At 43.4% G+C, this 27,116-nt stretch overlaps 1 protein-coding gene across 6 annotated transcripts in view; it reads left to right on the forward strand.

The window, feature by feature from the left end:
* Positions 1-5,157: 5,157 nt before the first annotated feature.
* Positions 5,158-27,116, forward strand: part of DCLK1 (doublecortin like kinase 1) — a 345,410-nt gene continuing 323,451 nt past the window's right edge. Inside the window, exons 1-2 of one of the 6 annotated variants that reach the window (XM_053900268.1) lie at positions 5,158-5,399; positions 10,674-11,068. In XM_053900268.1, coding sequence (XP_053756243.1) covers positions 10,693-11,068 — 376 coding nt within the window. In that variant the 5' untranslated portion in view covers positions 5,158-5,399; positions 10,674-10,692. The remainder of the gene's footprint in view (positions 5,400-10,673; positions 11,069-27,116) is intronic. The other 5 variants (XM_053900262.1, XM_053900264.1, XM_053900261.1 and 2 more) reach the window with 5 other exon arrangements.

Consider the following 27,116-nt stretch of genomic DNA (forward strand, 5'->3'; position numbering starts at 1 on the left):
CCTCTCCAACTGAGACCTTGAAAGTGAAATTGTTCTTATTCCCCTGTGCTTCTGCACTATGCTCCAATAGCAGCCAGGAAAGCAAGAGGAGCTTTTAAACATGCAAATCTGATCTGGCCAGATTTCTGCTTAAAACTCTTTAGTGATTTCCCTTTTCTCTTACAACAGAGCCCACATTCCTTAATATGGCTCTCGGACCTGGACCCTGAAGGGGTCCTACCCACATTCACAGCCCACGCCTCTCCACTCTGCTACAGCTACTCCGCCCATCTCCTGCTCCTAGAACAAGCTGCTTCCCACTCAGTCTTCACAGGGCTATTTTTTCTGCTTGGAATCATACTCTCCCACCCTGTTGCCTGGCTGGCTTCAGGTCTCTGCTTAAATGTTACTTCCTTGGGGAAGCTTTCTCTGAAGCTCTTTGTTCTTTTCCTTCCCAGTACGTAGCCATTTTGAAATTAAATAATTATTTGTGTAAGTATGTGTTTAACATCTGTGTCCCTACAGGCTGTCAATGCCATGGGCAGAGAATCCTTGTAATTCTACCTCATGACTGCATTACTCTCACCTAGCACACAGTGCCTGGCACATTGGAGACACTTGAAATTTATTTCTTGGGTGAATGGATGAATGGATGAAAAAGTGGTATGGAAGTCAATGATACAATCCTAGATGGAAAAACAAATTTTAGCTATCACTAGATCTCTAGATGTTTATTTGCTATGGAGAACATGTTAATGTCTGTACTTACCAAGTACATTGAGAGTCATTTGCCATCAGTGGTCAACTTGGAGAGAGATCCTGGGCAGTGAGCTGACAGAGCCTGCTGTGACCATGTTCCTGCTGAAAGCTTTTAACAGCAACCGAGATGACGATGTTGGTGTAGTGTTAATCAGATGGACAAAAAAAGCTGAAGTAAGTGACATAATGAGCCCAAAAAGGATCTCACTCCACAGGTTGAAAGGTTGATCACATAACAACAGACAATTTAATAGGGGAAAATACAGAGCGTTGGACTCAGGTGCCCCAAATCTAATTGAACAAATACAGGATAAGGGCCTTTAAGAGCAAAACACGTGAAATGCATGGAGATTTTAGTTGACTGCATGAGTCAATAGTGCAGCACGCCTGCCAGAGACACTGATGTGATGTTAGGCTCCTTTAATAGAAGCAATGTGTTGAGAACCATCGAAGTCATGGAACTTCCCCAGTCAGACCACCCTGTCGCGCCTCGTCCAGTTCTGAGAAGCAGACGTGGAGGGAGATACTGACAACTGCACACCACTGACGCTTCCAAACCATGTCACGTGAGACATAGTTGAAGGGCTGGAGCGCCTGGGTGGCTCAGGTCACGGTCTCCTGGTTTGTGAGTGGGAGCCCCATATCTGGCTCTCTGCTGTCAGCACGGAGCCCACTTCGGATCCTCTGTCTCCTCTCTCTCTGCCCACTTGCATTCTCTCTCTCTCCCAAAAATAAAATAAACATTAAAAAAAAAAAAGCAATGGTTGAAGGACTGGGGATTCCTAGTTAATGAAGACTAGAATTTGGTAGCATATAAGAGGGCTGTTAAGTAAAAGGCGGGGCCATTAGATTTATTCTCATGTAGATTGAAAGAGAAAATCTGGGGGAAGTGTGTTTAATCTGAGGAGCTGCCCAGCAGAGGAGCGGGCTGTGCTCAGTTCCCTTCTACTAAGGGAAATTACACTTTAAGAATTACACAGGAAAGGGAGAAATGAGCTTTGGGAAGCTTTTTGGGAAGCGCTCTGTCAGTTTAAGAGAGGGCATCTCAAGGTGGTAGAGTCCCTTCCTGCTTTGTGAATGTCCCTAACCTTGTGTAGTTTGGCCCCTTGGCGTACTTGGAATGCCAAGCCAGAGGTAATTGGCTAGTTAAAAAATTACTTATAGAGATCTCGGCCACTGTGTCTAGAATCCCGTGACCTAGCTTAACTCTCAGAGGATAATCTTACTTCTCTCCACTTTTGTCATATGGGCCACGATTAGAAGGCTGAAAGACCACTTGTTATAGAGGACATTCATGCATGGGGTAAAAATTGGACAGGCTGCTGTCAATGTCCCTCATCACTGACTTTCTGGCTTTCTAGTAGAAGGCAGAAGTAAGTGCTCTGTAATTAGGGGGAATTATGAACAGATGTGGGAAGTGCCATAAAGAGTCTTTACTGTACAGGACGAAATGAAAGGAAAATCAGAATGATGATCATATTCTATAAAGCTGTTTCTCACAACTTACTGGTGGTCAATTAATATGCTTAGGTACCCCAACCCAGGAGCACTGCATGCCCTTGGCCCCGGAGGAGGACTGCAGGGAGATTATGGAAGGGACAGAGTAAATTCCCTTCCAGAGAGAAGAACAGAGAGTGTTTCTCTTCCTGCTAATATCCCATTTCCTGTTATTCTCTTTGAATCTACATGATGGAGCTTATTTTCTATGAAGAAGCCAACAAAAGGTATCTGGAAAGGGATACATGGTCAACTAAAAAGTATTTTTCTTTAGTTCTCTTTTTCTTCCTTGGTTTGGACCTGAAAACTTACGTTCAGGGAAAAAAAAAAACCCCACATACACACACATGTAGCTAAGATTGTCCATCAACCTGAGTCAGAGGTAACTCAAATACTCTCATGAAAAGTTCAGTTCAGAACAGATATATTTGATAATACCCATCACTAAAGAAAGCAGTGTTCACAACAGCCAAGAGTTGTTCTCTCTGTTATGAAATGACAAATTCATTGATGAAAAGGCTGTATTTTCCAAAAGAGAATATGCTTCCGACTACAATTTGGTATTGCTTTATAAGCATATGGCCATAGCAATTGGAAAACTGACTTGAATTTTAAAACACAGGGATTTTAAAAATGGAGGTAGGCTCGACATTTATTAGCTGCATGACTCTTTGCAGATGATGTAACTTCCCTACGCCTAAATTCCTTTATCTGTAAGGGAAGGATACTGATGCCTACCTTGAATACTATGAGTATGAAATAAGAAAATGTATAGAAGTTGTGGCACAGCAAAAAGCAAACGGTCGGTTACTGGGAGTCATTGACAGAGCTGTGGCCAAGCCACTGTCAATCTTGTAGGATGCGGAGCTGTGGCAGTCTGCCTGCAAAGGCAATTGGGGTGCACGGCTCGGACAGCGTTAGTTTCGGGGGGCTGCAGTGAGATCTCCGTTAACTTCAGATTTTCATGAGGAAAGGATGCATTAATTCCAGTCACTTCTTTGATCGATACCCTGGGAATGTCAAGGAAGCAACGTCAGTTTTTTGAAAATTACTTGAATTAGGAGTTTCCTGGCTAAATTCATTAAACTTCCTAGAAGTAACTTACGCACTCCTGTAATTACTTCTGTCAGGTCACTGGGTGCCAGCTAGTGCCAGCCTGCTGTTCTGACTGAATATGACCACAGTGTAGTAACCTCTGGCTACTGAGCGTGCCCATCTATTATCAGTGCCCTGGGTTTCCCGAAAGGCTAAATGATGCCCAACTACTTCTAGTGAGAGCAGTTTGCAACCGAGAGAATCAAACTCAAAGGTATTTTATTGTTGGTTTAAACACGTTCTCTGCATGTTCCAGGTAGGCCAGCTAGGAAAATGCTAAGTTATGGTTGAATTACTTGAGGTGCTGGAGAAATGACCCTGATAGAATATCCATAGGGGTTAGGAAATGGAATTTATTTCTTGGTTTAGCATTTTGGCAGACATTGCATGGTATTTGTCACTTAAAAGATAAACAGAAGTTCTGATTTCCGTTCTCAAGAAAATGCACTTGGCTCCTCACCTTCTCTGCACTTACCCCTTGGGCCTTCATTTTGCATTACAATTTGAAGGGAAAGTCTCAGTACTTTGCATTTAGTTAATTTGTTGAGTTCATGTACCCACATCCCTGGGCTATTAAACAGTTCAAAAATAAATATTGCAGCAACTTGTTGAATATGCAACATGTATCTCATTTGAGTGGTGTTTTATAACAAATGGTAATTATTTAGTATTTACATAATACTTTGAAAATATTTCAGATTAGCTCTTATTAATAAGAAGTCAAATCTGTAACTGGGCTCACTGGGTAAGAGAAAAATAAAATTTTGATTTTCCACGGAAAGTTTCATGCCGAAGAGAGAGAAAAATACACATGTGTGCATATGTGGGACAGATACATGTCCCAAGAAACTTGACTGAAGGAGATTAACTGGACCAAAATTTAGGCTGCCCAGTGAAGCAGGCTAAGGTTTCACAAGTCAGCAACCTGTTCCCACTCCCTGGGCTTTTGTGCACACACTGGAGGAAGCTGTGAACAGCCTGGGTTCTGAGAACATTCCTGCCCGGGAGGGAAGGCTTGTGGTGAGCTAATGGGGCTTTCCAGTGCTGACCGCTAGCTTTGGCAACCCCCAGATCTCCAGTAGTGAAACCTGGCCTTTAAGTTATCAAGCGCCCAGTGTGACATATTCGGCTCTAAGCAGAGTTCACTATTTTAAGGGTGACTCAAGTCCTGGGGTCAAATGGAGATGACTGGTGGGGTCTGTGAACAGATCTGGCCCTTCCCAATAAAGGGACTACTACAGTGTGTAGATTGGGAGAGTAGGGGGTAGGTCCTCCCTGGAGGAAGTGCATGGATGCCTTTCGGACAAGAGGGATGAGAGTGGATCACGCTGGCTCCCATAATCCTGGCAAGTGTTAAATCATGAAGTATGTGTGGGGGGCTGTGTGTGCGGGGGTGGGGGAGGAGGAAGTAACTGTTTCCCTTGTCTCCCCTGAGGGAGGGGGCCTCACCGCTGCGCCACCTCTCACCTCTCCACCCCTCACCGCTCCATCTCGCACTTTTCCTGGCTCAGACCTGGCCCCTTCCGCGTTCTCTTCCTCTGTCCCCAGGCCCCCATCCGATCTTCCCCTATCTCCAGACCACCACTCCCAAGGAATGGGGGAGGTCTGGGGGTTTGTTCAAGCCAGCTGCACCGAGGTCGCTGCGGTCAAAGAGGGCGCGGGGAGGGGGCGGACCCCGGGCGCAGCCGTGGTGGGTGCGCCCGGCCAAGAAGGGCGGGGGCGCCGGAGCGCGCACGCGGAGGAGGGGAAGGACGGAGCGGGGAGGGCGTGTGAGCCAGTGAGCCACAAGAAAAGGGAGCGCGCCCGCCGCCGCCGCCCTCCTCCGGAGAGAGGCTGGAGCGAGGCTGTGCGAAGCGCCGCATTTCAATGAGAACCGGCCGAGGCACATCCCTGCGCTAGCGGCTGCAGCCGAGACGCCCGCGCTCCAGCAGCTGCTGCAGCCCAGTCCCGGCCCCGCCGCCGCCCCGCAGCCCCGCAGCCCCGGCCGCGCCCAGCCGGGTGAGGACAGCACCAGGAGGCGGTCCCGAGCGCGGCCACAAAGACCCCCGGCGGCGTCTCTCCGCGGACCGGTGCGTGGTTTGCCTTTGCTGGGGAAGGGAGCCGCGGGCAGGGTTGGCCGGGGGCCCCCCGCCGGGGGCTCGCGGCGCCTGCTCTTCCCGCAGCCGCGGGGCGCCGAGGTAGCCCGGGGCTTGGAGGGCAGGGCGGGCGCCCCCCTCGGCCCGCCGCCGCCACCCCGCCCGCAGTTCCTCGAAAGGCGCTGCCCTGCCCTGGCCAGACTGGCCCCGGCCGGGGACGGTTTGTAGGGGCGGCTCCGGGGCTGCTGGCACCTGCCTCTTTTGTCTGGTGCCACCGGGCTTAAAATGGGGAGTAGGGCGAGCTCTCCCCCGCCCCCCCCCCCTCCCCGCCAGGCTTTTCGCCACGTTGTTAGTGGAGATGGAGAGCCAGGGCGGAGGAGCTGGGCGAGGTGTTTGTCATTGTCAGAACTGGCCGCCGAGCGAAGACCAAGTCTGCGCCTAGAAGGAGTGGCCTGGCCAGGCCTCTTATTGTGTGTGTGCTTTCCCGTGTGCCCGGGAGGGTTGTGTGCTTGAAGATGGGGCGATCTGTGCGTGGTGGGTGGCTGCAGTGTGGGTGTTGCGAGTACATTTACAGGGTCTCAAGTTCCTTCGGGGACAGCGAGCCTGCCTCCTGTAGAAATTAGTACCTGCAGTGCTAAAAGCATGCGGAGAGGAAATGGCATTTTCCTCCTAGCGGGAGCGCACGCACAGCCCTGCATTGCCCCACAAAAGAGGCTGCTTTTGAAAACCAGGTTTGCGCGGAATCGCTGCTGGATTTAGCAAGGAAATGCTTGTAAGAGATGGAGCAAATGAAAGGTTTCATTCAAACCGGCTCCCTCTCCACACCTGTGAGTGTGTGTCCAGATTATGGTGCACACGCGTTCAGCGGCCACACTGCAGGGTGTTTCGTGAATAGGCTTTATGAATGTTCCTAAATATATCACCTTTCCACTGGAAAGGAAAGTAGGACAGTCTTTTAGGTGTGAAATGTCACATGAAGGCCATTGAGAAGGGATTTCGAGAGGGGTCATATGCAGGAACATTATAAAAGATTGGCACACATCCTGTGCGATCTGTGTCCAGCATGATGCGTGTACTCTGAAGGTATGTGCCTCTTTTTCCATACCTGCCCATCCACCTGCATCCTAAGCCCACTGGCAAAATATGCCTTGGGACTTACAGGTCCAGCATCTATTTAGATGTGGTCACCTTTATGCCGAATTATATCTTGGGGTGGGGGTGTGTGTGTTTGTGGAAATCTCTGAAACGGGAACTCATGTCCTCCTCTAGAGAAGGAGGAACACAGAGTTTCCTCAAAATGGTGAGAAATCCCACAGAAGACAATTGAGGGTGCTGATTTCTTGGGATGGCAGTGTTTATAGAATATCTCTGAGAAGAGCCGGGCCCCGTCTTTCCCCTCCCAAGTGTCTATGATCTCTGTGGCCAGGGCAGTGTGGTTTCCCTTCTTGGTACCGTGACACATGTGTACCCAGGCCTCTAGCCACCTACGGTCTGTGAACCTGTGTCTCTGTGCTTTGGCAGTCTTCCTGTGCAGAAAGCAAGAACCTGTGGAAGCCCAGTGACTCTTCTTCAGGACCCCTTGGTTCAAATATATGACTAAGCCAGTTAAAGAGCTGAGGCAGCCAAGACAGGAGAAGGAACACCTCTTTTGATGCCGCACGTGATTATTGGAACATTAGTGTGTAGTGTGGTTTTTGCCATCCAGTTAGTGGTAGCTGTAGCCTTGAAAATGATTTCACTCTGAGTGCGGTTTTTCTTTGTCGGCAACATCATTGCTGACTTTTGGGCAGGCTCAGTGAAAGGAAGTCAAAGATGTGGTACTTGTCCTGGTTGAATGTATGATCAAGTTTGAGGAAACAGACAAATAAAATCAACTTTTTTTTCCATTTTAATTTTTTCTATTTCTGATTCCCCTAGGGATTTCCATCAGTTGCCAAATTATTTGGCTTTTGCAAATTGTGAATCACTAGATTAAAGCCCCTTCAGACTACATCAGCACACTGGTGACACAATTGTGTCAACCTTCGCTATGGTCCTGCTTGTTGTCTTTTGGTTTATATAGATTTGTGAGGAAACCTCTAGGGTTGGAAGATTGATTACTGCCTTTGAAAATAGGGGCAGCTGGGTGGCTCAGTTGGTTGTGTCCAACTTCGGCTCAGGTCATGATCTCACGGTTTGTGAGTTTGAGCCCCACATTGGGCTCCGTGCTGACAGCATGGAGCCCACTTGTGATTCTCCCTCCTCTTTCTGCCCCTCCCCCACTCTCTCTCTTGCTCTAACTTTTTTTTTTTTTTTTTAACATTTATTTACTATTGAGAGACAGAGAGACACAGAGCATGAGCAGGGACGGGGCAGAGAGAGAGGGAAACACAGAATCTAAAGCAGGCTCCAGGCTCTGAGCTGTCGGCACAGAGCCCGACGTGGGGCTCGAACTCACAAGCTGCGAGATCATGACCTGAGCTGAAGTCAGACGCTTAACCGACTGAGCCACCCAGGTGCCCCTCTCTTGCTCTAACTTTAAAAAAATTGAAAAATAAAGAAAGAAACGAGTAAAACAGAGACTTCAAAAGCCAAATTGGCCTCTATAATATATGAAGTTTGAAGAGCTGAGTGAGTTAGCATGGTACCCCATTGTCCCCTCCCCCCATACAAACACCCCTTTTGGGAAGACAAAAGAGCTCCTTTTGAGAAGAGAGCAAACAGTAGGAGCAGTTGTGATACCATGGACAAAGTATTGGTTCTGTTACTCAGTTAATAGTTGCCTGAAGAACTAGATATCAAGTGATCACTGTTTCAAAGTTATCCAACTTTGAAATCAATGAAACTGATTCGTATCTACCTACGTATGCTATAACTTTTTCTGGAAGATACAAATTTAGACTATTATGAGTTATTAAGAGGCGTGAGGTAGTTTTTTTCATATTTGTAGGAAAAAATAGACTGAACTGCTCATCAGTCCAGGTTTGAATCACACCCTGGCCCCCATTGGGGTCAGCAGTGGAATCCTGAGCAAGTGAATAGAGGCCAGGTGACCACTACCCACTCTGTGTGGAGATGGGGCCTTCCGCAGAGTGACCTCCCCAAGGTCACAGGGCTATTTAAAAAAAACCCCTACTTTACATGGATGAATGGATCTAGGGAGGATCTCAGGGAGTCTGGCCTTGAAGACCTATCACATGGGGTAGAAAGGAGGGAGTGCCAGCTTCCGAGTCAGTCAGAGTAAACCCAGGTTCAAATCCCAACTCCCTCAATTATGATAACTCTGGGACCCTGGATATATATATCCTATCCTCACCTTCAATCGTAATAATATTACTGACCTCAATGGATTATTGTGAGGTTTAGAAGGGAATTTTTAGCAGATTACACAATAATTGATTGCTGAATAATAGTGTCAGCCACATCATAGACATTCAATAAACATTAGCTTTTTCCACTTCATTTCAGGAGTGCACAATCCCTAGCAGTACTTTTAAACATGAATTTTTAGCCACTCTGAATAGACCAGAGGTTAGTTTACTGAGGGTCGAGGAAAGGTCAGGGAGGCTGGATTGACCTTCAGAAAGGCAACCTTGTCTATTTGGTGGGATTTGGGGAGCACTCCTAAGGTTCTTGCCCCAGATTTTCCCTTTCCCTTATATTGTGTTTCATCATGCCTGAAATTTTGTCATCAAAACTTTCTTCTGAATGCTTTCTAGATCATTCTGTTAAAATATGGATCCCCTGCAAGGTTAGGCCACAGGCCTTTATCAGCTAACCTCTTAGCAAGGATGAATTGATCCCACAGGCAGCTTGCTGATGACAGGGCTCCATAGAAAGTAATACGGGGACAAGGGGCATCTGGGTGGCTCAGTTGGTTAAGGGTCCGACTTTGGCTCAGGTCATGATCTAGCGGTTCATGGGTTTGTCCCCTGTGTCGGGCTCTGTGCTGATAGCTCAGAGCCTGGAGCTGCTTCAGATTCTGTGTCTCCCTCTCTTTCTGCCCCTCCCCTGCTCGTGCTGTCTTTCTCTGTCTCAAAAATAAATAAACATTAAAAAAATTAAAAAAAAAAAGAAAGTAAAATGGGGACCGTGAGGGTACAAGCATATACCTTTCAGAAGGTCATAAGGTGAAAATCAGGCAGACACATAAGGAGCTTTTCCTTACCAGAAAAGGGGGAGATTCTTTTCCTACTAGTTGTTTCTAGTAACTAGTAACTAGTTAAGAGAAAAGCAGATTTTATTAATGAACAACATTAATACTTATCACATGCTAGACACTCTCCCAAGTGCTTCAGGTATTAATACTTAAGGTAGGTATGATTAGCTTCCCTATGTGTCGTTGAGGAAGTGAGGCGTAAAGATGTTGATCCAGACTTGGTCCTGGACTAGCTGTGTCACCTTGAGGAATGTACTTGCTCAGCATCTCTAAGCTCCTGTTCTCTCAGCGGCAAAGACGAAGTGGAAGGAGAGGCAGAGCCCTCCCAAGAAGTAACTTTTCTCCCTTCTTGTTCTTCTTTTTCCTCTTCTTCTCTTCCTCCTCCTCCTTTTTCTTCTTTTTTTTAACCCAACTTATCTGAAGCACTAAATGTCAGTAAAGGAGTTACGGTGAAATCACTTTTAGAAAACGCTGCTATCTAATATATGAATGTGTTGGAAAATCTTCAGTTGTTAGAACCCAGGGATTGATTCAGTTTGCTCTCCATCTGGCCAGGGGGAGTGCAAAGCTGCATGAGAAGTTTCTAATGTGACTGTTAAATGCTGACCGCCTCTTTTGTTTCCTGGCCCACCACCACTACTATCTTTAGCCCTATGTAATATGAAAGCTTATCTTCCCTCTCCCACCAGAGTGAGCACACGGTAGGGAGGTTTGGGCTTTGTAGCCCAGCAAATGTGGGTGGGAGGTCTTGGTTCAAGCATTTCCCAACTGTAGAAGACAGTCTGAAGACATTTTTCTGTGTCTCATTTTATTCATCTACAGATAATAGTCCTTGGAAGGGTTTGTTGTGACTTGGAAATAACAGCTGTCCAGAACCCAATAGGTGGTCAATACATAGGAGCTGTTTCTAATGAACCTGGGGTTGATTAATAAGCTGTTTCCGCAGAGGCTGCCTCTTCTACTTCTTCGTTGTCTTCCTTCTCTTCCAACTTGATAACTCATATTAAATATATCATCAACTGCAGCGATATTTCCACCAGCTGCTCTGGAGCTGAGCCTTTCAAATCATGGTCTTAAAATAACATCAGTATGTGTCTCTGTTTTTTTTTTTTTCCTTCTGTGCCTCCTAGGTTCCACTTTAACTCCATCATGTCCTTCGGCAGAGATATGGAGCTGGAGCACTTTGACGAGCGGGACAAGGCGCAGAGATACAGCAGAGGGTCGCGGGTGAATGGGCTGCCGAGCCCAACGCACAGCGCCCACTGCAGCTTCTACCGAACCCGCACGCTGCAGACCCTCAGCTCTGAGAAGAAGGCCAAGAAAGTTCGTTTCTATCGAAACGGAGATCGATACTTCAAAGGGATAGTGTATGCCATCTCTCCAGACCGCTTCCGATCCTTTGAGGCCCTGCTGGCTGACTTGACCCGAACTCTGTCGGATAACGTGAATTTGCCCCAGGGAGTGAGAACGATCTACACCATTGATGGGCTCAAGAAGATTTCCAGCCTGGACCAACTGGTGGAAGGTGAGCGCGAACTCCCAAGGGACCCTAGAGGATGCTTTCTCGGGTTTCCGCATTGTTCTAGGCACCTGCACTTGATCGCTAAGACACATCAGCCTCATTCAGCTCCGACCCTTATGGTTCACAGATCTGGGAGTTCACTTTGCTGTACTGTAGTGGAAAAAGGAAGAAAAAAAAACCCCGCTAATGTTATTAGGTCAGGCTCCTTATAACGATGGACTGAGGGAAAAGGTGTCTTAATTCTCCTGCATTCTGTTTTTTTTCTCATACCCATGCTACATTAATTTTAAAAGCCTGTTTTTATATCTTTAATCACATCGTTCGTATTCATTTCTAGATGCAAATGAACTTTTGCTGTCTGAAATTACTTGAACTGAAAATACCTAATGGATCGTGAAAGTTTTGAGTAGAAGGGAACCTTATGTAGGTAGCAAGCCCATTAATTCTGTCACTGGAGACTGAGGCCTAGAAAATTCGAGTGACATGTCTATGGTCACATGGTAAGGTAGTGTTGATACTGGACGAAAAATTACGTTTTCTGGCATCTCTTTCTCATATGGTGCTTCCTTTTGAGTTTAAAGGATTCTCGTCTTTCTGGGGTACCTGAGAATATAAAGGAATGAATCTGTTCAGTTTATTGTTTCTTAAAGTTGAATTTAGGCTAACAGTAATTATCTGTTTTAGACATTTCATGTGGAAATGAGACTGTCTTAGTCCCTGGATGAGGTGTGGTGTGTTGTGCAAGCAGAATGGGTACACTCGCTTCAGTCCCAACACCACGGGAGTGGCACAGAAAGCCTATAGTCACCTTAGAAATCACAAGCAAAGAAGCCCCTGGGTGGTTCAGTTGGTTAAGCTTCCGGCTTTGGCTCAGGTCACGATCTCCCCATTTGTGAGTTCAAGCGCTGTGTCGGGCTCTGTGCTGACGGCTCAGAGCCTGGAGCCTGCTTTGGATCCTGTGTCTCCCTCTCTTTCTGCTCCTTTTCCGCTCATGCTCTGTCTGTCTCTCTCTCTCTCTCAAAAATAAATAAACACTAAAAAAAAAAAAAAGAAATCACAAACCAAGTAAAATGACTTGGAGAGAAATAACGGGTTACATTCATGCTAAGGTGTAAACGAGGCTGGGCTGATCTCTGGAGAGTGGGAATTCCTAAGTCTGAGTTGTCAGGGTCGTGATGAAGTAGCCCTCAGCACAGAGGAAGACGGGAAAGGAAATTTAGAGGTTTGGAAGTGCTTGACTTCACCCTGAGCTCATCTCTACTCCAGATATGTCTGCCCGGGCCCGCTGTCTTACTGGATCCTGGAGGAATGCCATGCACATAATACCCTCCCTCTCTTGTGCAGGTAGCTGGGGGTTTGGGGCCCCTGTCCCCTTAATGGCACACAGGCGCGCCCTCTTGCCCCCTCTGGAACCAGAGTTTGTATGTGTTTTAAGGCTGAGGGCGTCTTGTGTCTTCCTCCCGTTTTCCTTCCCTTGATCTGCTGGCAGGGGTGCCAGTCCAGTCGCAGTATGACTGGACTTGAGAGGGTGTGGAGAGCCTGGGTTTGGTGTGTTTATTATGTGGGAATTCACATCTCTTTTCAGTGACTCGTCACCCTGCCAAGATGCCTGTAGACTTGGCCTTCTTCCTTCTATTCAGAAGCTGGCACTTTCAGTAAATTAAAGGGGAAGAATGAACGTGAAATCTTTCTGCATCAGCTTTGATTTTTGTGCCCTGTCCTTTTCCTGACCTTGGAAAATACGGGGTTAAATAAAACATTTGGTGGACTATTCTGAAGGATCTGGATAAAGGTGAAATGCAAAGTCAGGTGCATGATCAGTCATCAAACCACCCCTTTGAGGACTGATGGTAATACAGAGAAAATATGCCAACATCTCGAAACACATTTTAAGACAGCCGGGCTTGGCTCCTCACTGGGTCTAGAGTCCCTTGTGCAGCAGCTGTGGGGTGGGGGAGGTGTATTTCAGTCAGTTTCCCTCCCAGAATTGATCTTTACTGAGAAGTGGCCACAGATATTCCCGTGATTCCCATCCACCGAGGAGAAGGTGTGAGAGATGGGAACCAAGAGTTCTTTACGTACAAGGACCAGGAAGATCATGAAATGCGCATCACCATCTTCTTTGTCAGTTTTTTTTTAACACAAGAATGCCCTCTCTAAGAGACTGCTATCCTGAGAGTAATGACCACTCACAGTTCTGGAGCGTCTGTCTTGCATATATGAATACATTTAATTTTCACAGTGATCCCAGGAGCTAGGCACTGTTACCATCCTTCTACTAAGATGAGGGAAGTGAGGCACGGTGTGGTTAAGTGAGCTGCTCAAGGTCACACAGCAAGAAATGGTAGAGTTAGGATTTGAACCTGGGATAGCTGGTGCCCGAGCTTGAGCTCATAACTGCCACAAATGAGATACCAAGTGGGGTATTCGTAGTGGCTTTCAAATGAAATTTTATAGTATTAGATTTTTCTTGAAAACAAATGTTTTTAACCTTGACTTAATTCCAGGAATGACAAATACAGCTCCCAGCAACACTTTAGTATTTTCACTTACCTCCAAATACTCTTCTCTTCAATCGATATAAAGCAACTGCAGATTGACTATTCTGATGTTAAAAATTTACTTGTTGGGAAAAAATTCCTTTTTCTGATTGAATGAATGATAACTTCGGTACAGTGTGTAAGTTCACATATTGGCTGCATTTTTTAAAAATCCAGTTTAAACAGACTTTTTTTTTTTCTCATTTATAATACTGCCAGCATGCAGCTGCACTCAGTGTTGAAGTAGCTGGAAATTCATTTAGATTGGCCTCTTTGTCAATTACATTTTTGCTTAGTCTGTTAAAATGCAAACCCTTACTTCATATTCATCATTAGGTTCATATCTCTCACTTTACATACTAATTTTATGTAAACGTCAATGCATGTTATTAGCTTCTCATTTCCCCTTCCAATATGCTGATGTTTGAGTTTTAAATTAAATCCTTTTAGTGGATGCAGTGACAAGTGTATTTGACTTCTAATTGTTTTTTTTTTTTTAAGTCTGTTCTTTCTCGTCTCATACTAAAAATTCTGAATTACAATGACATATGTGAGTTTCTTTATTTCTAACAGTCTCAGGGTCACTTGCACTGTTTTTGTTTTTATTTTTTAAGTTTATTTATTTATTTTGAGAGACAGAGGACAGGCGGGGGAGGGGCAGTGTGAGAGGTGGACAGAGGTTCTGAAATGGGCTCTGTGCTGACAGAGAGAGAGAGCCTGATCCAGGGCTCAAACTCAAGAACTGTGAGATCATGACCTGAGCCAAAGATGCTTAATTGACTGAGCCACCCAGGCGCCCCTGCACTGTTTTTAAATTATTATTATACACAGATGATTATGCCTAAATTTGTTCTAAGAGCATCAACAGAGCTGATTCTTTGCCTGAAGTATAAATATGTATGAGTGTGTATGTGTGTTTATGTATGATTATAGGTGTGTCTGTCTATGCATGGATGAATACACACACACACACACATGCACACACATATATAAGAGCAGACAAAGGATGGCAATTTTAGTTGTTTGCCTTCAAAATGGCCTTAATACATTGAAGAAGTCAGGATAATTAATAAGGAAAGTTGAATTGCAGACCTATTTCTGCAAGTGGTTTACCTTGAAACTTGGCCTCATATTCCCAATATTGCCTCTTTCCCCCAAATTTTACACTATTTATGTTCCACTATAGGTGTGTAGATGTTGTGAAGATAAATGAAGGAATGACATTTAAAACCTTTAAATTATTAGAAGAAAGATGTAATATAGATCCCAAGAATTAACTGATTGATTTTTTTCTTTATGAGACCCTCAAGCATCAGTAATGTATGTGTTGAGGGATAGCCATCCACTCCACTTAAAAAAAATTTTTTAATGTTTGCTTATTTTTTTTTGAGATAGAGACAGAGTGCGAGTGGAGGAGAGGCAAAAAGAGAGAGGGGGACACAGAATCTGAAGCAGGCTCTAGGCTCCAAGCTGTCAGCACAGAACCCAATGGGGGTCTTGAATCCACAAACCGCAAGATCATGACCTGAGCCGAAGTCAGACACTTAACCGACTGAGCCACCCAAGTGCCTCATCCCACTACTTTATTTTTTTAAGTTTGTTTATTTATTTTGAGAGAGAGAGAGCATGCGATCTTGTGTGGGGGAGGGTTAGAGAGAGGAGGAGAGAGAGAAGTCCTAGCAGGCTCTGCATTGTTAGTACAGTGCCCGAGGTGGGGCTCGAGCTTAGGAACCCTGAGATCATGACCGGAGCCAAAATCAAGACTCAGACGCTCAGCGGACTGAGCCACCCCACCTACTTTTAAATAGGCTTTACTTTCAGCGCAGTTTTAGGTTCTTAGCAAAATTGAGCAGAAGGTACAAATATTTCTCATAGACCCCTCCCTCATGACACATGAACAGTGTCCCCTGTCGTCATCGGAGTGGCGCACTTGTTATAATTGATGAATCTACACAGACACATCATTATCATCAAAAGTCCATAGTTTACATTGGAGTTCAGTCTTGGCATTGTGTGTGTTCCGTGAATTTTGCCGAAGGGGTAATGGCACGTATGAAGCATCGTAGTATCACGCAGAATAGTTGTACTGCCCTACAAATCCTCTGTGCTCTATCTTTTCAACCCTCCCTAACCCCTGGCAACCATGAATCTTTCTGCTGTCTTAAATAAGCATTCTTTTAACATCTTGTGTCCATGTTGGTAAAAGAAGGCCAAGATGTTTCCTTTAAGCATTAACATAAATACTATTCAGGTATGTTGTCCTTTGGATAGAAGTAAGTTAATCTGTACAGCAGATATGTATGTATAAGAAATGAGTGCCCTTCTTTCTCAGCTGTCACATACCTTGACCCCCATACTTCACCCTAGATACTGTCTGACTCTGGAGCTGCTGTGTAAGAGATGTTCCCAAGTCTCCATCAGAATGGACCTTTCAGAAATAAATCCACACTTCACCCCACAGTTAGGGAATCTCTAACCACGATTTCCGGTCACCCAGCTCTCCTGGCGATTTTTATTTCCCTTGATGTGGTGTTATTGATTTCTTTGTTTCTCTAATTCACTGGCTTCTTATATCTGCGCCTCTCCCTGCTATATTAAAACTTTTGAAATTCATTCTTAAAGAGCTAGAAAACGTACTCTCTCTCAAATTCCCCCACAGCAAACCGTTTACTAGTTTTTGTTACTGTTAATTGTTTAAAAGTTTTTTTTTAATGTTTATTTATTTTTGAGAGAGAGAGACGTGCACACAGCACAAGCAGGGGAGGGGCAAAGAGAGAGGGAGAGACAGAATCCGAAGCAGGCTCCAGGCTCTGAGCTGTCGGCACAGAGCTCGACGTGGAGCTCAAACCCATGAACCATGAGATCGTGACTTGAGCCGAAGTTGGACGCTTAACCGCCCGAGTCACCCAGGCACCCCTTGCTTTTAGTTTTGAGTATCATCTCAGATATCGGTGCATGTTAGGATATACATTATCATTCGTCCAGAAGGTAACTTACTGTGCTTCCAGTTCTGTTCCTTGCTCAGTGCACTTAATAATAGTTCATATCATACATCTAGAACTACTTTTTACTGACTTCATAGTATTCCTTTATACAACCGTGCCCTAATTTATTTAGCCAGTCTTTTATTGATGGGCATTTAGGTTGTGACCAATCCTTTGTTTTGCAGTGAATATCCTTAGGTATAAGTTTTCTATCCATGTCGGAGAATCTTTGTGGGACAAATTCCCAGAAGTAGTAGAAAGGTACAAGCTGGATAGAGAGGTACAAGTATTAAAGTCTAAAGAGCTGTTGCAAAATTCCTCTTCATAGATGTGGTACCAGGTTACACACTTACCAGTAATATATGAGAGTGGCTGTCTTCCTATACCCTCAACAAGACAATGTTTCACATAACGTTTTGCTATTTGCCAACTCTTATGAAGATGAAAGCATGTATCTATTGTTTTAATTTTCTTCTTTTCATATAATTAGAATGCATTTGTTTCTTTTATTCATAGCTTTTGACCATTTTCCTACCAGATCGGGGTCTTTTTTTACTGACTTGTAGGACTTTTTCCTTTTATTTTTTTATTTTTTTATTTTTTTGGACTTTTTCCTTTTAGAGATACTAGCTCTTCGCGATATTTATTGAGAGTATTTTTCCCAGATTGTCCTTTATCTAGTGACATTGTTTACTGTGTTTTTTTGCCATGCAGATTGAAAAAAAAAACCTGAAATGATAAATGTATCAGGCTTTTCATTCATGGCTTGATTTTCATGCCTCTTGGGTTCTCTGTACTCTGTAATTATAAAGCCAGTTTCCTCATTTTCTTCTAGTATTTTTATGTTTTCATTTTATTAAAAAAAATTTTTACATTTATTTATTTATTTTGAGAGAGAGAGAAAGAACACATGCAAGCAGGGGAGGGGCAGAGAGAGAGAAGGAGAGAGAGAGTCCCAAGCAGGCTCCGTGCTGTCAGTGCAGAGCCCGACGCAGGGCTCAGACTCACAAACTGTGAGATCATGACCTGAGCCAATATCAAGAGTTGGACGCTTAACCCAGTGAGCTACCCAGGTGCCCTGCGTTTTCATTTTAAAAAGTATTCTAATGGATGTCATATTAGTAAATGTTAGTGTGAGATAGAGGTTCAATTTAACCTTGTTCTAGGCTACCGTACTCATGTTTAAAAGTTTTTATTTTGAAATTAATGTGGACTTAATACAATTGTCATAAAGGTAGGGAGTTCCCAGATGCCCTTCCCATAATGGAACATCTTACACAACCATGGTACCATTACCTTTGGAACAATGCTAGTAGCTAAACTACAGGCTTTTTTCAGCTTTCATCAAATTTTCCACTAGTGGCCTTTTATTTTTGGTTCCAGAATCACACATTGCATTTAAATTTTTTTTTTTTTAAGTTTATTTATTTTTGAGACAGAGAGAGACAGAGCATGAACGGGGGAGGGTCAGAGAGAGAGGGAGACACAGAATCGGAAGCAGGCTCCAGGCTCTGAGCCATCAGCCCAGAGCCTGATGCGGGGCTCGAACTCACGGACCGCAAGATCGTGACCCGAGCCGAAGTCGGACTCTTAACCGACTGAGCCACCCAGGCGCCCCACACATTGCATTTAGTTGTCACCTCTCCTTCATCTCTGCCACGCTGTGACAGTTCTTCAGTCTTTCCTGGTCTCTAATGACTTGGCCATTTTGGTCAGTTATTTCGTAGAACATCCTTCAGTTTGGGTTTAGCTGATGATTAGATTCAAGTTATCTCTTTGTGGCAAGAATTCCACAGAAATGATGCTGTGTTCCTTTCAGTGCATCATTTCAGGGTACAAGATGTTGCTGTGTCTTATTACTGGTGAGATTAACCATAAGTTGGTTAAGGTGGTATTTGCCAGTGTCCTTCACTCTAAAGTTACTATTTTTCCCTTTGTAGCTAATAAATATTTGGGGGAGAAAGTTTGAGGCTCCGTGAATGTCTTGCTTCTCCTTAAGCTTTTGCTCATGAATTTTGGCATTTACTCGTGGATTTGTCTACAGTAATTGTTGTGGTGATGTTCTAATGGTGATTTGCGATTTCCTTCTTTACTTTTCTCACCCTTAGATGACCAACACTTACTTGTCTTTAGATCTACTATGATATCATCAAGTCTGATTATGTTAACCACTCTTAAGGCCCATTTCTCCCAAATAATAATAAGACCTTTCTTCTGCACTCCCAGCACCTGGATATATTTAACTGATACTCTTGTCCTTAGTCCTTTCAAACTTAACATGCATAAATGTGACCTCATTCTTTTCCATTACCCAGAGTTTATTCCTCTTCTCATATTCTGGATCTTGTGAAATCGTATTGCCGTATAACTTAACATCCCCCTTGACTTCTCTTCTTCACCCTCAGATACAAGCTGTTACTAAATTCTGTTGATCTTGCTTAAGATGTTTCTTCAGTTTGTCCTTTCCACCATCATTATTATAGTTTTCAAGTCCTCATCACAATATTACTATTTTTTTTACTGGCAGAGTGATACATTTTTACACAGTGAGCATTGTAGAAAATCTGAAAGATGTAAAAACATTTAAAAAATTAAATAATAACTCCTCATATTCCTACCACTTGAAACTTGTCATCTCTTTCCTGTACTATTACAATAGGCTTCTGAGCTAGAAATACATGTCTTAGTTTTTCTTTTTCAATGTTTTTGTCTTCTTTATGGAATCTGTATTTGTCCCTGCTTTTCTATTCCTTTTTTTAAATGTTTATTTATTTTTGAGAGAGAGAGAGAGAGAGAGAGAGAGAGAGACAGCATGAGCAGAGGAGGGGCAGAGAGAGAGAGGGAGAGAGAGAGAGAGGGAGACAAAGAATCCGAAGCAGGCTTGTGCTGTCTGTGCAGAGCCTGATGCAGATCTCAAACTCACAAACCATCTGTGAGATCATGACCTGAGCTGAAGTCAGACACTTAACCAACTGAACTACTCAGGCACCTTCTTGCTTTTCCATTCTGTAGCCTCTCTTAGGTCAAATCCTTTAGGACACGCATATGTCCCATACAATAGTCTTTAAACTAGTTTTCCTGCCTATGTAAACCTGGCCACAGACAAACCACTTTGTGCCATACCTTTGCTTCACAATGGCTCTCCACTTACGTATGGAATACAGCCCACAATGTTGCATGTATTTCTCTCAGTGGCCCTTCTCCTGCCCTTCCTTCTCTTCTGGCCATATCTCCTATTACCCGTTGGTACACTCAGCAGTGAGCTTGGCTGCGCTCTTTGCTTGTGCCCTGCTGTCTCCCGGCTTCCCTTTTTCTCCTTCGAGGACTGTAAGATGGGTGCCCTCCTGAGGGTGCATAATGATGTCGTGGTTAAGTTATGGTTCTGGAGTCAGACCACCTGACTTGAACCCTGGCTCCACCTTTGCCAGCCATGTGACCTTGAGCCAGCTGCCTATCTCTCTGTGCCTCATTGTGCTCTCTGATAAGTGGTATGCTAATACTTCGTTCATAGGGTTGTGTTGAGGATTGCAGGTTAAATAGCATGGGTTAGCGCAGGATCTGCTACATGGCAGACGTTCAAATAACCTGTTCTGCCGATAGTGTCTCCACCCTCATCCCTCAGCCGACAGATGCACAAATCTCCCACAATCGCAAACATTCTTGCCTTGGTCTTTCTGGCCTCTGAAACCCAGAGCTCTGTGCTAAGAAATATTAGTATATGCTATCTATACTTCCTCAACTTGCAATCATACTTCAGCTCCTTAATTAGCATCATGACACTGTAATATACTTGTTCATTTTATATCAAAGTCTCAAGAACTCAGGGAACCATTGGTGTCCTTACTGCCCAGCATGGTAGTTGTAAGTACTCAATATATTATGGGAAGAAAGACGAAAGAGAATGAATGGGTGGATAGATGGATGAATGGATGAATGAAAGTAGCCAGCATCACTACTGAACGAAAGTGGCCATTATAGGGCCACATGTGGCCTTTTAGTGGCCAGGCCAGTGATCTCTTAGGAATCCTTATCCTCAATGATGTCCCTGGAGCGTTGGATGCTGATGTCTGGTTCTTTTCCAGCCACACACTCACCAGCTTTCAGTTTCCATGGCTCCAGGCACCTGATTTGTCTTTGTTCCCTTCAGCGGCTCCTCCATTTCTGGGCACTCTTTGAAGACTGCTGTTGCCCTGGGTTTCTTCTTGTCCAGCTGGGCATGGTTTCCCGGAACGTTTTCTTCAGTTCCATCTCTGCAGCTGTCACATGCGTCTCCTTCCAAACTCCAGGCTTATATTTCTAATTGCTTGCTGGAAATCTTCAACTGGTTGGCTCCTAGGAACTCCAAATTTAGTATGTGCACAACCAAATGAATTTCTTTCCTTAGCATCGAGTCCAAACCTGGTTCCCTTCTTATTTTACCTATCGCGGTACTTGGGAAGTCAACCAAAATGGAAGTTTCAATGTTATCATTTCATTTTCATCATGTGACTCCGATTCCTTTGGGTCCCACATCCAGACAGTTGCCAGTCTCTGCTGTCTAGTCAGTCGAGTCTATCTGCTAAGTATTCCTCTTGCATCCGCTTCTCTCTGCCCCCAGTGCAGAGGTGTAAAGTCAATTCTCCATCTCCTCTCCTGGTCTGTTATAGTAGCTTTCTCGACTCCTCTCTCCCTGTGTCCTACCTCCAGCCCTTCCCTCACGCTGAAACCAATGGGAGCTTTCTGAAACCTGGGTCTTTTGAGAAAGACATATTAATATCTCACAGACTATCCCTTGGCTGTACTGTGTAGTAGAGCGTATTATTATTTTTATTTTATCTGAGATGCTGTCCTCTTTCTTTTCTCTATGAAAAATCTTACTCCCACTTCTGAGGTCACCATGAATTCCATTTCTTCTTTATTGGTCACTCAGTGGGAAGCGAGAAGTGATTTCTTTCTCTTCTGAGTTAGGGTTGCCTCGACCACGTATTTAGCAATTATCACTTAGTGCCTTGTGAAATCTTTTCATACACATCTTGCTTTCTTTTCATTTTTTAAGATTTTTTTAAGTTTATTTATTTATTTATTTTGAGAGAGATAGCAAGTCAGGGATGGGCAGAGAGAGAGGCAGAGAGAGAGAGAGAGAGAGAGAGAGAGAGAGAGACAGAGGATCTGATGCGGGCTCTTTGCTGACAGCAGAGAACCCGGTGCAGGGCTTGAACTCATGAACCACATGATCATGACCTGAGCAGAAGTCGGACACTTAATTGAGCCACCCAAGTGCCCCTACACATCTTGCTTTCTTTTCTTCTTTTTAATGTTTTATTTATTCTTAGAGAGAGAGAGAGAGAGACAGACAGACAGACAGACAGACAGACAGAATATGGGCAGGGGAGAGACAGAAAGAGAAGGGGACATAGAATCTGAAGCAGGCTCCAAGCTGAGCTGTCAGCTGAGCTGTCATGGGTTCGAACTCATGAACTGCGAGATCATGACCTGAGCCGAAATCAGACACTCAACTGCTCAACTGACTGAACCACCCAGGCACCCCACACATCTTGTTTTCTAAGCTCTTTTGAAAACAAGCTCACGACTTAGGATTGTTTTCACTCCCTAGAGTGGCAAATTCAGATTTTGTACTTATTATTAAAGACTTAGGGGTTTGTATTTAATTTTTAGTTTTTTTTTTATTTAAAAAAAAATTTTTTTTAACGTTTATTTATTTTTGAGACAGAGAGAGACAGAGCATGAACGGGGGAGGGGCAGAGAGAGGGAGACACAGAATCTGAAACAGGCTCCAGGCTCCGAGCCGTCAGCACAGAGCCCGACGCGGGGCTCGAACTCACGGACCACGAGATCATGACCCGAGCCAAAGTTGGCCGCTCAACCGACTGAGCCACCCAGGCGCCCCAATTTTTAGTTTTTATGGCAAGTGCTGTACGTATCTGTTGCAATTTTGTTATTTGTTACTCTGTGATGTGCTTAGGAGAAATTTTTAGCAACGAGAATATATATTTTTGGGGTTCCAAATACAGGTGGCCATGTTGCTTTCAAAAAGGGTTATCAATTTATAATGTCCCTAGTGGTGTTTTCTATTTCTATTTTATTTTGTTTTTATCCTTTGTCATATGTTTTAGTACCTTACATTTTTGTGAATTATAATAAGCTTTGCACATTATAGTAACCCGTTGTTCTGTGTAGATCCTTAGTCTGTTTTCTCTTTTTTATTTTAGTTTTTCCACTTTTCATTTATATCAGTTGTAAATGTAAAATTTTGGATCTCTCAATCTTTTTTCTTTATTTTTCTGTTGCTTTGAATTTAAGAACTTGACATTTCCCATAGGCCTGATGTACACATTCAAATTTTATTTTCTGTAAGCTTATTTTTATGTACTATTATATTATGAGTGACTTCCATGGAAGAATGACCCAAAGTACCTTTGGGGAATCTTTTCTCTTGCCTTTAATAGCGCTATCAAAATTGTCTACCTGAACCAGTGCCTTTTAGGAAGGTGATGAAATGTTGCTGTGTATATTTGAGATAGGCTCATAAAATACAATATCCAGAAGGCACTTTATATTTTATTATGTAAATAATAGCTTTCACGTAATTTTACTCAGTTTCTTTTCCGAGGTCTCAATATATATTTGAGTCTTCTGCAGTTTTTACTATAATTCACAAGAGAAATTTTAATTGCTAGAGTTTTTAATGAGAAACTTTATTTTCTGGAAAAATTAAATTTTTATAGGTATCTCTCACTTAAGATACTTTTAAATATACCACCTTTGGAACTTAAAGAAGTCCTAGAGGAGGTAGCAACCAGAGATTGGGCCATTTTCACACTGAGCTTAAGTGATGTCACATATGAAATTTACAAATCACAACTCTGAGCCAATGAAAAATCTCCAGCAGTAGGGGGAAATAGAGCAAACTTCTAGAATCTCCTAATATGGGATCTTGTGGAGGGACACCTTCCTAGCTCACTCATCACAGGCCTGGTCAACTAGGAATCTGGGTACCACATCACTGGCAGTTTTCAGTAGTGACTTAGTTTATTTCTTTTAAGTGGAAATCCTTTACTTTCATAATGGGAGCCAATGGCCAAGTAGAATTGACTTTGCAGATTTTTAAATAATAAACTTTGTTAGAGAACATTTATTTCCATACTTTGTATAATAGCGATATAATAAATTTACAAATGCATATGTGATTTTTTTTGAAAACCAAATAAAACATAGACCTTTTAGTATCTTGAAAATAATCTAAATTATTCCATTTCTCCAAGATCCCCCAAGTACCTAAATATTTCAGGGAAGAAATTACCATATTCTGATATTTCAGTAGGCATTGGTCAGTTCCAAAGATAATCACATGCTTTATTTCCTTACTTTTTCTTTTCTTCTTTATCTTTGCTGAAAAGCAAATATGTTTTGGCTTTTGTAAATGCCACAGCAATTCAGACAGATGCTGCTTCTGCAGCTCTAGCTGTCTGTTGGGGTGTGTTGGACATCCAGAACATTACATTTTAAGTTGAGAATCGGTCTTAACACAAAGATTTTTGGCTTGAATAAACTGGGACAAAACTAGCAGTATGATAACCACCCAGCAAATCATCATGTTCGGGAATCCCAGCTCTACCTCTAAATAGGGTGTTACACCATTTCCTTTAAACCGTGTGTGATCTTTGTCATCTTGCCATCCTTGTTAAGCTTCCCTATAGGTGATAATCCCAAACTGTCAAAGCAAATTTGGGGTTATAAAATTCTGGTCACGGATTCTGGTGTGTGTGTGTGTGTTTCCCCCAAACACCCAAGCAATTGTCTGTGACGGCAGCTGGATGTCCTACAATTCAACGCAATTCTGACACTATCTACCCAGAGATAGCATCAGATTCCAAGGTTAAGGGCTTAGTCCCAGGAGACTGTCTCTACCACCCCCCTCCCCTTTCAGCCACCAATCAAATCCAGGTTGTCACCTGTGCCTCTGATGGATTGGCTAACAGAGAAGAGGTTCCTAGGACCCCCGCTTTGATTCAATGAATTTGCTAGAGAGGCTCACAGACCTCAGGGGAACATTTTACTTACTGGATTACCAGTTTATTATAAAAGCTTATAATTTAGGAATAGCCAGATGGAAGAGATACATAGGGCAAGGATTAGGGAGAGAGCTTGGAGCTTAAATGCTGACTCTGAGATCACCACTCCTACTGAATGAATCTTCATGTGTTCACCAACTGGAAGGTCTCTGAACCTTGTCCTTTTGGGTTTTTATGGATGTTTCATTATATAGGCACAGTTGATTAAGTCCCTGGATTTAGGGTGCCCGGGTGGCTCAGTCGGTTAAGCGTTGGACTCTTGATTTTGGCTCAGGTCATGATATCACAGTTTGTGGGATCGAGCTCCATGTCTGGCTCTGCACTGGCAGCATGGGGCCTGCTTGAGATTCTCTCTCTCCCTCTTTCTCCCTCTCTGTCCACTCTGCCACTCTCCCCTACTCACGCTTTCTCTTTCAAAATAAATAAGTAAACTTTAAAAAAAATCAGTCAATCAATCAATCAATCAATCACTGGATTTAACTACTATCCCTCCTCCCCTCCCCAAGGTCAGGGAGGTGAGACTGAAAATTCCTACCCTCTAATCATACTGTTGGTTCCCCCGGCTTCAGTCACCCATCGTTAGTTGCTTTCCCAAAGTCTCCTCATTAACCTAAATTCAGGTGTGGTAGAAAGGGGCTCCTTATGCATATCAAGATGCCTTTATTTCTCTAATCACTTAGGAAATTCCAAGGGTTTTAGGAGCTCTGTGCCAGAAATGGTTTGAAGACCAAGTATATATTTTTTATTATAAATCACAATAGTAGGCCATTTTGCTCAAATATACTTTGGTTTTGCTAAATTAACTTTTATTTTATTTTTGCAGTATAAATTACACCATAAAACTTTGAGATGGCTTTGTGTGTATAGGAAGTTTATTATAGTAATTATGAGGTTTACTGTATGTTTTTATTTTTTAATGGCCTTTGCCACTCATACCTCTGTTAGGACTTGAATGAAACCTATTGATGATTCTCTAATCAAGAATAATACATATCTCTTCAGTCTTGGCCCCATTTAGGGAGAGATTAAACACTGGATACCCAGAGCTATTTAACCAAATTAAGACCATGTATTCTTTCCACTCAGAATAATTACACTTGCTGCTTTATGGTTGTCAATGATACTAGCACATTAACTGAAAAGTTATTTTCTAACAAAATCAGAAAATAAATCAACTTTAAATTAAGACAGAGGCAGTATCTCTCGTGGTGGGAAGAAATTCAGAATTATGATTAAAAGAAACGTAGTCAAAATGTGGGGTCAAAATGTGGGGTCAAATCGAGGCATCTGGACTTCTCAGTCGGTTAAGCATTCGACGTCTGCTCAGGTCACAGTCTTAGCATTTGTGAGTCTCAGCCCCACATCGGGCTCTCTGCCATCAGCACAGAGTCTATTTCTGTTTCTCTGTCTGCCCCTCCCCTGTGCTCTCTCTCTCTCTCTCTTTCTGTCAAAAATAAAATGTTAAAAAAAATTTTTTTAATGAGGGGTCGAATAGTATATTTGCACAATTTTATAGAAGCATTTTAGCATAAGGAAACCTCGTCTTGTCTTACTGAATTCCTGAATAGGGTAGTAGATTCTTTCTTTTTTTATTTTTTTTTAATTTAAGAACGAGAGCATGAGTGGGGGAGAGGGGCAGAGGGAGAGAGAGAATCTCAAGCCAGGCTCAACACTCAATGTGGAGCCCAGTGTGGGGCATGATCCCGTGACCCTCAGATCATGACCTGAGCTGAAACCAAGAGTTGGACACTCAACCAACTCAGCCACCCAGGCGCCCTCTGGATAGCGTAGTGGATTCTAAATGACAGTTTGAGTATCGTGTGATCTTGGGTTTGGTGGCCAGCTCTGTCTCTCCTTTCAGCAGTTACTTTCCTTGTAGCACAAGATTGTTCTTTGTTGGAGTCTCACACCCTTCCCCAAGATTGTTTTGCCGTCTTTGAATGTGGTAAACCAGACAGAGGAGCCACCAAGTGACGGCACAGATTTAACACAAGTTTCTTCCCATCATTGTTACTTGAACCAAATCAGCATTACCTTCTCAAAGTTGTCACGCTTTAAAATTTCTTCAATGTTCTTTAAGGAGATGTAAAAAAAAAAAAAGTGTTTATTTTCTTTTTCAACAAACCCACTCCACATTGTTAATGTGAATACTTTAAAATTCCTCCCTATTCTTATTATATATTTTTTAAGGTTAAAAAGTTTGTTGTTGTTGGAGTGTCAACTACTCATTTTGTTTTGATTTTAATTATTAGCTTAGTGTATAAACTTACACATGATCAGACAATTTCGTATCTCTGATTAGCACAGAATTCTGACAGACTGGTTTTGCCTGCTGTATTTTGGGCTGTGTGTGCCTTGTTGAGGAACATTTGGGGCATCGTCGCATTGAAATGGAGCCAAAGTGACGTCTCCTGGTAACTAGTTAGAAACAATTAGCACCTTACAAGACCCGCTC

The sequence above is a fragment of the Panthera pardus genome, unplaced genomic scaffold (genome assembly GCF_024362965.1).
Source record: "Panthera pardus isolate Hobbes unplaced genomic scaffold, ASM2436296v1 HiC_scaffold_1, whole genome shotgun sequence".
Lineage (NCBI taxonomy): Eukaryota > Metazoa > Chordata > Mammalia > Carnivora > Felidae > Panthera > Panthera pardus.